At 46.1% G+C, this 13,571-nt stretch overlaps 1 protein-coding gene across 1 annotated transcript in view; it reads left to right on the forward strand.

The window, feature by feature from the left end:
• LOC119402549 (uncharacterized) overlaps nt 1-5,667 on the forward strand; it is a 28,478-nt gene extending 22,811 nt beyond the window's left edge. Inside the window, exons 8-9 of the mRNA XM_049418701.1 lie at nt 5,196-5,285; nt 5,370-5,667. Coding sequence (XP_049274658.1) covers nt 5,196-5,285; nt 5,370-5,450 — 171 coding nt within the window. The 3' untranslated portion in view covers nt 5,451-5,667. The remainder of the gene's footprint in view (nt 1-5,195; nt 5,286-5,369) is intronic.
• The last annotated feature ends 7,904 nt before the right edge of the window (nt 5,668-13,571 follow it).

Raw genomic sequence — 13,571 nt, forward strand, 5'->3', positions numbered from 1 at the left:
AAGAACACAGCCTCCGGATCTACCGAGAGCATGGCTCACAATGGCAAAATATCGCGACGTGAACTTGCGCACCATGCTCCCAGTCTCCTCCTCACCCTCCACTTTCGTCTCCTGCACGGCCAATATATCCAGATTTTCCTCCACCAACAACCGATACACTTGGCTTTGCTTCTTTCTAGAAGCAAAGCCTCTAACATTCAGAGTAGCAAACCTAAGAAATGCTTCAGGAGCCATTTTTATAATTGCGGGTGAGGTAGGCCCGGAGCATGGCGCTTACCTAGCACGTCTAGCGTAACGCTAGACGCCTCCGGGGCCGCCCGGTGGACCGGTCTCGCAGCCAACTGAAAACGGGTTGTCCACAGCTTTCTTGTCTATAGTGCCAGCAGGTCTTGCTCTGAGGCTGGTGCGCCTACCAGCCGGCGTCTTCGCCGGCGGGCCCTCCACGTTCTTCACGCCATCCTTGTCTCCCTGGCTTGCAGCTTCCTCCAAGGGTCTTTTCATTGCTGTGCCGCCAGCGTTGCTCCCCGCTGTAGCTCCGGCGTTCCGTGACCCTTCTTCTGAATCCAAGTCCGTGCTTGCACTCGAAGCGACGCTTGTGGCTGGACGGTCCTGCTTAGAAGCTGGTGCGGACGCTCCAGTAACCTGCCAGCTTAAATCTTTCGTCGCCTCTTCCGATGGCTTGGCCGGTGCTGCAGCCGGTTCTAGTGCTCTTTCAGTAGGTTCGGGCGTAGCGTCTCCTGCAGATGTTGACGCTTCACAGTCAAGTCCGGCTACACTCCCATCTCCACTACCTTCCGCGGCGTCCTCCGGCTCTGTTACGTCCATAATGTGTTGCGTTGCATCCTCTGTCTCCGCTGATCCCGTCACTGAGGCGTAGGAGCGGACGCACTGTGCGTCGCCGTGTCCAAAACGCCGGCAGCGTGAGCACCGCGGAACCTTACACTCACGACGCACATGTCCCGTTCCGTTGCACCGCAGGCACTGCATCGGCCGACCGGGGGCGACCACTAGGGCTAGTTCACCAGCGACTCGGATCTGGTGTGGCAGGTCATCCACTCTCATGCCACTATTGAGCTTAATGAGCACCGTGCGTGTTGTCGAACTCTTCTCAGTTACTCCTTCTACACGCCAACGCTCCCGGGTCACTTCCGTCACTCGGCCAAACGCCGCCAGCGCTATGCGCACGTCGTCGTCAGCCACTCCGTGCAACAGCCAGTGCAGCCGTAACCTCACTTGCTGCTCCTGGGGGTCGATGACAAGGCAGCGTCTTCCCTTCACCTGAAGTTCCTTTAGTTGAACCAACTTCTTCGTCGCCTCCGGGCTGTTTAAGGTGACGGCCCACACGTGGTTGATCTGGTAGGCGCCCAACGCCAAAACGTCGGGAAGCAGCCGTTCCTTGTCCAGAGCGTCCCGAAAATCTTCGACCTTGAAAGGCCTCACTCGAATATCTCCGTGCAAAAACACCGTGTTTAAAACAACGCGCCCTGTTGGCAAATTCGGCAAGATGATCTCAAAATCCTTGTCAGTGTCATCTGTAAGCCTGTTTCCGCGGCCGCCAAGAACCGCCTTCGCTGCTCCACGGGAGCCCATGATTCTTGCGTCCGACGCGCGCGTCCGACGCCGGTGTCTGAAACTGGCTTGCAAAAAGGTCCTATACAGGCTTCATGTCGGGAAGGAACCACATTAGCACATGCAATATAGCGTGGTAGAAGAGTAAAATAAGCACCAAGCGTCGCACAACGCGAATTCTGTAACCAGGCGTCACACAATGCGAATTGCGCAACGAGTAAGTAAGTTGTTGAATGCTTACAACCCATTACAAAGGGCTCTGCCATAATTCTTCGTCGTCATCAGGCACAGCATCAACAAAGTGCGCATAATGCCTTACATGCGTTTAGCAGGCACCAACGCTTTCCGTAGAATGACGAAAAATGGCACAGTACCTGCTGCCCTACTTCTAAAAAATTACAATGATTTATAGCGTAGTGGGTTCCTCGCAAGTGCACTTGTATTGGTTGCCAAGGAAGCCCATAAGCCCATGATCCACTTCCTCGGGGTCTCAGTAAAATTATAATTATTTATAGCGTAGTGGGTTCCTCGCAAGTGCACTTGTATTGGTTGCCAAGGAAGCCCATAAGCGCATGATCCATTTCCTCGGGGTCTCAGTAAAGTTCTTCGCCCCCCCCCCCCCCCGTCTCTCTCCCACGTCAACGTATGTTACACAGCATGACGGGAGAGGGAAATAGCGACCGGTCCTCACCCAATGCAAATTACATAACTGGTGGGCCGTTTAACGCTTCCAACCCATTACAAAGGGATGAGGCATAATTCTTCATCGTCATCAGTCGTCGCGTCAACAAAGTGCACATAATGCCTTACAGACGTGTAGCTGGTGTCTCGCTTCTCCGCAGAAAGACGAATTATCGCTTAGTAGATGCTTCCCAACTTCACAAAAATTGTGATTTATGGCGTAGTGGGTACCTTTCTCGTGTACTTGTATTGTAGCCCCAAGAAAGCTTACAACAGGCTCTAGAAACGCCGCTCTTCCAGCTTTCGCTGTGACTGTGCTGCGGTTTCAGCGCAGGCCTGGCGTTTTTTTTTATCCTTCTGACGATATTACTTTTTGGGCTACAATCCTTTACAGCGAAAGCTGTTATGAGATCATTTCAACGGCCGTTTTTGGCGCCATAGTTGTCCGCCGCCACCGCCGGTGTCCGTAACCACTATCGCACGAAATAAGAAAAAAAAAGGAAATAAGAAAAAATTTCCAGGATGGAACGAGGTTCGAATCTGGGCCCTCTGCGTGGAAGCCCAGTCTTCCACCTCGGGGCCATGCCGGTGCTTGAAACTGCGTTGCAAGAAGACCCTATACAGGCTTCATGCCGGGAAGGAACCACATTAACATATGTAATGTAGTGTGGTAGAAGAGTAAAATAACAACCAGGCGTCACGCAAACGCGAATTCTGCAACCTGGCATTAAACAATGCAAATTGCGCAACTAGTGGGTAGTTGAGTGCTTCCAACCCATTACAAAGGCCTCTACGATAATTCTTCATCGTCATCAGCCACAGCATCAACAAAGTGCACATAATGCCTTAGAGGTGTTTAGCGAGTACCACGGTTCTCCGCAGAATGTCGAAAAATTGCATAGTGGCTGCTTCCCTACTTCACAAAAATTATGATGATTTATAGCGTAGTGGGTTCGTGGCAAGTGCACTTCTATTGGTTGCCAAGGAAGCCCATAAGGCTCCCTTGATCCATTTCCTCAGACTAATCCCCGTTCTCTCTTTCTCGCTCTCCGTTTCTCCGGTTACGTATATTATAAAGTGTGGTGGGACAGTTAAATGACGACCGGGCGTCACACAATATGAATTACGTAAGTAGTGGGTCTTTTAAAGCTTCCAACCCATTACAAAGGGCTCAGCCGTAATTTTTCATCGTCATCAACCACCACAATAACAAAGTGTACATAATGCCTCACAGATGGTACCTCGCTTCTCCGCAGAACAACGAATAATGTTGTGGTGGGTGCTTCCCAACTTCCCAAAAATTATGATTTGTGGCGTAGTGGGTACGTTCCTAATGTACTTGTATTAGTAGCCACAAGAGAGTTTATAACGGGCTCTAGAAATGCCGCTCTTCCAGCTTTCGCTGTGACTGTGCTGCGCTTTCCGCGCAGGCCTGGCGTTTTTTTTTTCTCAGATCATGTTTTATTTTTTGGCATTCATAGCGTTATGCCCACACGAGTAGGTTGAGAGTGCGCATCATCTGAAAAAGTCTATTTCACAAATCAGCGATTATTCGTCATTGTTTTTGGCGCATGGGCCGTGACTTGAATTGTGGATGTGTACACAATGCCTCCTCTAGAACGATGCCTGCGGCGTGAGCCGAAACGTTGATTCCAAGCCCTCTCCTGCTCTCTCCTCCTCCGCTCCACAAAGGGAGTGTCAGCTGCGAGTGATCTGGTCGGTGAACAAACCAAGAAATCAAAAGAATGCTAAGCCGGGCTAGTTGGTAAGCGTTCATAGTAAATTTACCGCGCGAAAAAACGAGAGACAGAAGAAGAAGCGCTTGTCCTGTATAGCTTTCTTCTTCTATCTCTAGTTTTTTTCACGCTATAAATTTAGTATGAACCAAGAAATCAGTGTGCGATAAAAAGCACAAAAGCCATTTGTTCCCTGTGATACGGTAGTGGTATATAAAATCCCACTCACTTGTGGTAAAGTTTACATGGGCCAAACTGACCGATGTCTTAATGATAGATTAAGAGAGCACGCGACCACGCTGATGGCTCAGAATGACGGGGCGCACCTTCCTGCGCATTGCAGGAGGAAGTGCGGGTGCACAGCACTTTCCGAGGAGGCAGACGTCATGAGTAGAGGGAAGGGAAGGCGTAAAAGAGAGATTCTAGGGGCGGACCAGATTAAGATTGCAGCAGAGGCGTGCATCAGTGCGCCTTCGGTGCATTTGACGATGGAGACAAACTTCCTTCACAGCAGCTGACCTCCTTCAAGAGATCTTAGGTTGTTACCTCATGTCCCAGCGATTCGGCAAATTTTTTTGTGCGACAGTGGCTGTTGTGAATGCGCCTGCGCATAAGCTTTCTTGGTGAGGAGTTTTTTCGAATAAACTCAGTTGCAAGTAAGCTTCTTTTCTGTCGTGTTGTCTTTCTTTCTAACCAAATCCGCGCTCCCCTATGCAAGATGTCGAACCAACTAGCCCAACAACTGACCATTTTGTGACTTTTTTCTCTTTTTGAATGTTTTATTATCATGGTGCTCTTTTTTACTTATTATTACTCCTCCCCGTTATTACTGACGCTCTAGAAAGTGCATAAAATATAAGACTCACTGTTTGCCAACATTCTCGTAACCCCGATTTATGTGTTGTTAGGAGATCCCCCCGACAGTTTCTAATTCGGGACTTCTGAATGTGCAATTATATGTCAATCTTGTATTTCCTTTCGTCAAATAAATATTTCTTTCTCTTCTCTTAAATCTACGAGGAACCTCTCGGCCCAATGGGAAAACTAGTTACGTCACAGGCATCTTTCTAGCGGAGGCGTTGGTATACATGTGGTGTTTTCCTGCGAAATAAATTTAGGTGGAATCAGCGCTGTCTAAGACTCCTCTTCGCTGTCCGTGTCTTTATTGCGCATGACCTGCCTTAAGAAGTGTTTCTCGCCTTCTCACAGGTCTCTCTACTGGTGAACACATTGGAGCGAGAAGATTACTTGTTCAGCATCAACGATTACTTCAACGTGAACCTGCGGACATTCACGAGCGTAAGCGATGTTCCTAAAGTGTGTCTAAAATGTTTGTTCCATGCCTAAGAAACGTCTCTGTTTGTTTGCTTTCATTTGATGCAGATAATTGGCGCAGCACTGATGTACACGGTTTTCCTGGTGCAGACGAGTAGGCCACCTGTCGAAGGCAGTGGGCAACACTGACACTCTATGACCGCAATGCCATAAACGTCACCAATTGCTTGCCACACAGAAAACAAGTGCACGCGTTGGAACGAATGTCGAAGGACTCGCACTGTCTGTACCCACTCACAAGTGGTCGTTAGAAAACAGGAAATTCTCTTTCACCAAGCGCACTTGCCAAGAAGCGACAGAAGAAGCGACACAAGGCTTTAAAAAATCTCGCACCAGCACGAACAGTTCGCACAATAGCGGGTTCGTAAAAACCTGCCCTTTGTCGCATGCCACTCTAAAGATTATGTCCTAATAACTGCCATACTACTACCGAAGTGTAACAACGCACTCTTGTGGTTCACAAGCATGGACGTCATGCATGTACTTTTCAAGGCTCTGACATTAATATTGTGCACGTACTGTAGCTAATATCAGTCGATTGATATCACAGTCATACGCTTGCTTTAAATGACCGCTGTACATAGGAAGACGTATTGCCGACCTAGGTGGTCGTACTGTCTTACCGACGCGTAGTGGGCATTTGCCTACTTCGCAAAACGGTGAATTATGGCGCAGTGGATACTTCGCAACTGTACTAGCAGTAGGCGCCCCAGGTGAGTTTACAGCAGCAAGTGTCATACTCAAAGACGTTCATTTCCTCACGGCACGGTTGACGTGTTCACCGAGAAGCGAAGCATGGCAAGCGAAGCAGAAGGTATACGAACTGACCCCGAAACGCTGCCCTGTTCCAGACTTGAAAGCGAAGCCTCTATTTTTTTATTTGATTTTAATGAGTTGTCCATACCGATATTTTCTCAAGCATGTGTGTTGTACAGAAATCAGGAAACGCTTGGTCGTTTATACCTCTCTACGGAGTTATGAATCCTGAAGTTAGCTCAACTTTTAGCTTAAAGGGGTACTGACAGCCATTTCTAAGCTGAGTTCACTGTGTCATACAACAATCCTGTATACATAAACGGCTCTGAGCTGGTGTGAAGCTCAGTAAATGCGGATAAAATGTTTTGTTTTGACATTAAAGTCAATTTTCTCTTGGAGCGCCTATTGACACCGACACTATCGTGACGTCAGGATGGAGTGTCAATTCTGGTGACTTCACGCACCATATGGCTGTAGTTGTGATGACGTCAGGTACCAACACATACAATATGCTTGCTTGTGCGTCACCAACAGAGCGACAGAGTAGAGCGGCTGTGGGAACTTCACGATATCTTGCGCGAGCGCGTGACGAGAAGCTCACACCGTGTCGCGACGTCAGTGCACAGTAGGAACCGAAACTATAGCTTTTAAACGCATGTAATTAATTTTTTCGGGCGCACTCACGCTTACCAGTACAGGCTTCAATGGGCTCGGCCTTCCATTTGAAGCAAATAAGCGATTACTCAATATTTCCGTGTCAGTATCCCTTTAATTTGTCAAGAGGGTGAACAATGCCATCGCAATCGTTGAGCATGTCTCCATAGCCCACGCCCGTGACCTGTACCTTAATGATACACCAAGCCAACTTTCTGCTGGTCAGTCGAATTGGTGAGCGGCTGGAAAGTATTAATAATCGCGTCCCCGGTTTGCATGAAGATCACGGTGTATGTCACGACCGCCTCGGCAACCTGGAAAAAGAGATAAAAAAAACGCAAAACATGCATTACCTCAGTGTAAAAAGTTAAGGCTAACAAGTTTAGACTATGGCGAGTTTAGAGCATCGGAAGCGCAATTCGAAGGTCGTGGCTTCGGATCCCACCGACGTAAAGGGTAATTTTTTGTCCACTTTAATCCATTTCAATTTATATCATCAATGCTACGCTACAGTTGCATACAACAGTTAATGTCCCTTATGCTTTCTTGACCTAATTTTCTGTTGGATTCATTTCGTTGCGTCTAAAAGAAACGACCCCTAGAAAAAAATTCTTCTTTCGTTCAGGTTTAGACAATGCGAAATTTAATCACCGCTGTTAAATGCTGCCAGTGATTAGTGAAATAAATTTGGAGACAACATAATAAGTGCTTGACACCATAAAGTTAAGTAAGTGTTATTACTCAGCGCAAGTGCTAATACGAATTGTCACTCATCTCTTTTATTAGATGCGAAGCATCTTAAGGCGGAGTTCAAAACGGTGGTATGCGGCGTGACCACCCTTAGTGCGCATGCGCAAACCCTCTCCACACACCTCATCTCCGCTCCCCCTCTCCCCTCACACTCTCCACTCCCCCTCTGAAACTCGGGCTCTACATGCCGAAACGCTGCTTCGCATCGCCTCATGGTGCCCTTTAGCGGGATATGGCGTGATTTTATGCTGCATCTTGTTTTCTGTATAGTACGCCGCAGTTTTCTTAATTTTCCCTGTATTTTTCTCCTGTTTCAAACGTCACGACAATTTCCTGCGTTATTTCCTCCCTCCTTATGTAATAATGCACTGACGTCCTTAAAGTACACTATATAATCATGATGACCACTTGACTAAGACTGCGCGTCCTTGCGATAGGAACTCATCGTTCCCCTGATTTTGATTCTGAAAGCGCAAATGCTCCCATAACAAGATCACTCTTTAAATTATTTCTGCTGAGCCTACGCCGCTACTTATTTTAGTTAACATGTCGCAGCATCACCATGAATTTAGTTTCAAACTTCTACGGCCCGCAAGACAACTCCGATGCCTCGAATAGAAGTCAAGGGCAAAACATTTGCCTTGCTATTTTCTTTATCTGTTTCAGTTTGCTATATATAGTTTGTCATATATAGTTTCGGCTTGCAATAGTTTCTTTACTTGTTCATTCTAGTTTATCGGTAACCATTTTTTGCGCTGCAGAGCTTTTTGAATCCTTTTTAAAACATACGTCGCAACATAAATACAAAAAAGTGACTTGCGCATTGTTTATTGTAATATCTATTTCGAGCTCAGTGTTTCATTATACAGTATATCATCATATTGCGCATCATTGTCACATTTATTGTAGTGCTTTTATCGAGTGTTTAAATGCCACCTTTCTGATGTATAACAATGTATTTTGACATTGTCTCTCACTAAATGTAATATATTTCTGCTTTGTTTATAAATACAGTGTATTTATGTGAAAAAACAAATGTTTCTTTACACGTACTTTTTTAGTTGCACTGAACTAGTGCATTATAATGGAAATATGTCGAATAAGTGTACGTATGCCGATTGTAGTTTTACTGCTGTCATGTGAGGGCCTTCAGGCCCATTCAAGCTGCGTAGCGCCACTTTTCACCTGACGGACCCCTTAGAATTTTGTTGGCAAATAAAAACACTTTCTTATATTGATTCTGAACTTATATAAATGGAGTAACCGTGGAGTTATATAAACCTAAACCTCTCCACAGCAAGCCAGTTATGACAGGACAGAACAGAAAACACAAGAACTGCAACAATAAATGTATCAGGTCCTAGTATAACACGCAGTGAACGAGAGTCTCGGGCTTCCAGCTTAACCGGCTGAAATGTGTACTCACGTGCATTAAAGTCTTCGCATTGATCGCGAAGAATCCGCCTCCGCTGAGACACATGCTTCGAGGATCAATGGTGTTGTAGAAGAAGCGTATCTGCAGAGAGAACGCAACTGTGTTTACTCCTTTGAGTCCTCGGGGCAGAAACACGACATTGTAAAACCATTCAGCAAACAACCCGCTGCATCCGCTGTAGTCGGAATAAAAGGCGCTCGAACGGAGTTTCACAATCACTCGAGGTATACTTGCGTGCAGCGCGCTCCGAAGGGGTTATGTTGCTGTAATAAGTTACAGCGGTAGGTATTGGCAGTAGTTGTTATTCGACAATAATTTCTACAAAATGATCGGCGTACTTGCTTGTCATGAATGCGTTAGAAGTGCAGTAAATGAATTGCGCATGAGGTCTTCATTAAGTTTTGCGTCGACGGAAAATATTTCATTTCACGATTTCTGCAACGATCGTGTTGGCGAAAAACAAGCCGTTGGAATTCGTTTGCGATTGGTGTCTTTGGACAAGTGTGTCCTGATTCGGTGTTTAGCACCGTCAACTAGTTGCTTTAACTCGACAGGCCTAATTTGAAAAATAACTACGCATAACAGGTAGAAATTGTTACTTGTTCTCAGAGTCGATCAAAAACTGCATTATACGTGCCTACTTCGCAATCCATGAGCGGGATAACAAAAGATGTACTGCTTGCCTGCAGAAAAAAAAAAAAAGAAGAATACCTGTCCTCTTACCTTTGAAATGTATTCCGGTGGCATGTCGACCGTGATGATGTCAGCCAAAGAAAGTTTGAGATTTTCTGTCTGTATAAAAGGGAAAAAAGTGTCCCGCTTATTGAGGCAGTAGTCTTTAATGATTATTAGCTTATTTATCCTTCTGAAAAAAGAAATCGCCGTCAAGGTCTCCGCAGTGAAATTCGCGGGCACATTGTCAACAGCACGAGTTGCATATGTATTGTAGATCACTTGATGTTTGTGAGTAGTACGACGATAGAGATTAGTTAAATAAGTGAAATGATACCTTCTTATCCACAATCACCATCATAATCATCGCGTTTTGTAAATATGCGGCCTTTAGGCTTTCGTACTTCTTTATTTTTTTGCCTTTCCTTTCGTTGTTATTTTTGTGAAGAAGCGTGTGAGTGACGTACCATACATGACGCAACAGGGAAGTACTATTTTACTTGCAAAGTGTAATAATTGTTGGGGCTTAACGTCCCAAAACCAAGACATGATTACGGGGACGCCGTAGTGCAAGGCTCCGGATATTTCAGCCACTTGGGGTTCTTTAACGTGCACCTATTCTAAGTACAGGGACCTCAAGCATTTTCGCCTCCACAGAAAATACGGCCGCCGCGGCCGGGATCCGATCCCGCGACCTTCGGCTCAGCAGTCGAGCACCATAACCACTTGATCACCGTGGCGGGGCTGCATGCAAAGTGCGCGTTCCTATCACTTATGACCCCTCGTAGCGGAGCTCTGTCAGGCCGAATGGCTTTTAGTTTCGCCACGCTTTTGAATGCGAAGCATTTCTTAGCGAACCATTGGCACTTTGAGTGGATGGATGGATGGATGGATCTATCTATCTATCTATCTATCTATCTAGCCGCCTACGTCTGGGAGCTCTCATGATCACCTCCTTAACTCGCTGTAGACCAAAATAGGCACGGGAGGGTAAGATGATTTGACGAATATTACTGTACGGGTATGCGCCGCAGGTGCTTGATAGTTTATATCTACCACGAACGGCGAGAACAGGCAATGGTGATTTAAATGCGGGAGCGTTAAGAAAAATTTACATCGGCAGCGTTCACCCGACGAATCGAACTCAAGCATTCTGCGTGGCAATCAGGTATTCTACCACAGAGCCATGCCAGGTCTATAAACTGGTTTGGAAAAATCGCCTATACAGGCCTAATGTCGGTGCAACGTGAATTGTGGTTGTGGTGCTGGCTATCTAATTTTGCAAGAAAGCAATAAGCACTACATCTGTACTCCTACGATACATGCGTCATATCAGATTAACGTCTGTGGTTTCAGTGTTGGCTCCGCTTTTATAGCAGTGTTATAAACAGTAATTTTTATTCCTATGATTCAACAAGCTATATTGAAGCATTTCTCGACCCCGGAGGAATATATTAACGAAAGTTACGTATGATATTCACATGATTTCACCATAAAGTGCACTTAGTTTTGATAATACTGACGTATGTACTCTAACATTAGGGCTGACATTACGTCGCACCATAAGTTACCCTTTAAACGCCTGCGTTGTCAACATGCCTGGTAAGCCCACGATGTGCACGCAGCTACTACACTTACAAAAACACGTCGATCCACCTCGTAACGCTTGGCTCAAAGCCATAAAGTAAAGCATAGAAGTACTCGCTGAGTGCCTCGCATGAAACCGATTCCCACAACGCATGGAATCTGCCAAAGTTTTCTGTATGTTTTTTTGCAAAAATAAAACTGTCCATTCATTCGTAGATATGTTTTAATAAATAAACTATGTGCTTCGACGTCCAACATCACGACATGATTATGAGGCACGACGTAATGGGGAACTACGGATTAACTTTAACTTCCTGGGTTCTTTTATGTCCACCTGAATTTTAACCACACGGTATCCTTGCCGCCACCGTGGCTGGGAATCGAACCTGCGTCCTCTAGCGCGAAGTGCAAATACGTGAGTTGGCCAAAGTCTAGAAATCTAAATCCCTGCACCTGTTTCTGTCACCCGTGTTGTCCAACATATTAATGTTCCGTGAAGTGCTGATTGTTTCCTCCATGCACAGTGGTATGTAGAGCGGACACAGGTAATGCTGCCTTAAATATCTGCGTCTCGTAAGAGCTTGTTCGCCCGCCTCGCATTGTGCTTTGACGATGATGATAATTAAAACGTTTATTAATCCTAGAGTTATCTGTAAGGGTAGGTACTTCGTCTGCCAGGCCATGCCTGTCAGCCACCTCTCGGGTTATGCTTGTGGCCTAAGCGGGACACCCGGATGTTGGACGAAAGTATTTCTTCCCACGCCACAGGTGAGGGGGTGACCAGGAGATTAGGTGGAGGAGGGTCTTCCCTGCAGTTCCAGAGAATATGGGAGAGGGTGACTATTTCCCCACATAACGAGGATTATGAGGTCAATTTAAGTATGTGAGTAAACATACGAGGAGGGGAAGGAATGCTTCAGCGCCAGATGTTCTCCTGCTGCTTTGAATGAGGGCACATTGAATGACGTTTTATGTAGGTTTTTATGCTCCATAAAAAGGGTTCTTGACTAGTGCTCCGAAATTGTTAAGGCAAAAGCCTTAGATGCCTCATAAAACGCGAAAATTGACCGTCGCCGTTGGCGGTGTCAACACGGGTGATGATCATCACGCGATGTCGTCAACATATGGCGTCACCATGAGGTCACAAATTAACAAACTTCGTGACGAAGTCACGACGTCACTACGTCACATAAAGTGGCGTCATCAAGATAACATCATCACATGACATTGTTGCTTGGTCAATCGTGAGCCGATCACGGAGGCAGCGCAAAACGAGGTAAAGTTTTGCGCTGCCTCCGTGATCTTCAGCTGCCGCTGGTACTTAGGCGTCCAAATTTTTCTCGAAGTTATGTACCTACTAGTCCAGCAACAAGTTCTGCTAAGAGGTGCGGAAAGCTTGCAATGCCTCAGATCCCGGAGGAAATGCAAAACCACCTTGCAGAAAGCTTGGTTGGGCATCCGATATACATCGACTGAGAGCAAAAAGAAGAGGACAGCTTTCGCCTTCGAGTCGTTTTAGTCGAATGAATAAGGAACCCTGTGAGTTCGTTCTTGTTATCTGCGCGTTGCTATTCACTGAAACCTCTCATTGCAGCTTTCTTTTCTATGGGAGTTGCTCGAGCTCTTCAGCGTTGAATATGTGGCAGTTGTTATTCTTTGCTGATGTTTGTTATTGTTGTTGTTCTTTTTCGTGTTTGTTGTTGTTAAGTGCCTTGCTTGCTTATCTTCGAAAGAGTGACTTCTTGAACAAGCTTTAGAAAGTGCTGTATAATGACTAAAAGAAATTAAAATAAAAAAGGTGGCAGGTATAATAAATACCGATAGACACACTACCTCGTTCTCCATAGCGTGGCTTACGTAAGCCAGGTCAATCAGGGCGAAGGCGGTGCTAAGTAGGTAGAACAAAATGAGCACGCTGATGCCTTGGCTGAAGCTAAGACGAGCCAACATGTAGCCACCTATGCAGATCACGCTGAAGGACCTCAGGCAGAACAACAGGATGCAGGGGTTCAGAGCCGCGTTGATCTCCTCCTTCAAGGACTCTATGGTGGCCATGTTGGCGCGCACATCTTCAACGTCCCTTAAGCTGAGGCGCGACTCGCGTTTCTGCTCCAGGATGTCAACCTGATAAAAGTGAAAAAAAAAACGTAACGCGATTGAGCTGAGGGGAGTTATACACGAAGTTTGGCAGAGAGAAATCTGACGTTGCCGTATTGAACTCTACTATTGAAAAACTGCCGATGCCGCATACATTCGTCGACAAGATGACGTGAGTTCAAGAAAGCGTGTGACATATTTTAATGCGATAGCATTATAGACAAACTTAGCCCCACTTTGGACGTTTAGAGGTCCCGAGATTCGGAACGCTACTGTTTCTAAGAATTGTCGAACAGATA

The sequence above is a fragment of the Rhipicephalus sanguineus genome, chromosome 8, assembly GCF_013339695.2.
Source record: "Rhipicephalus sanguineus isolate Rsan-2018 chromosome 8, BIME_Rsan_1.4, whole genome shotgun sequence".
NCBI lineage: Eukaryota > Metazoa > Arthropoda > Arachnida > Ixodida > Ixodidae > Rhipicephalus > Rhipicephalus sanguineus.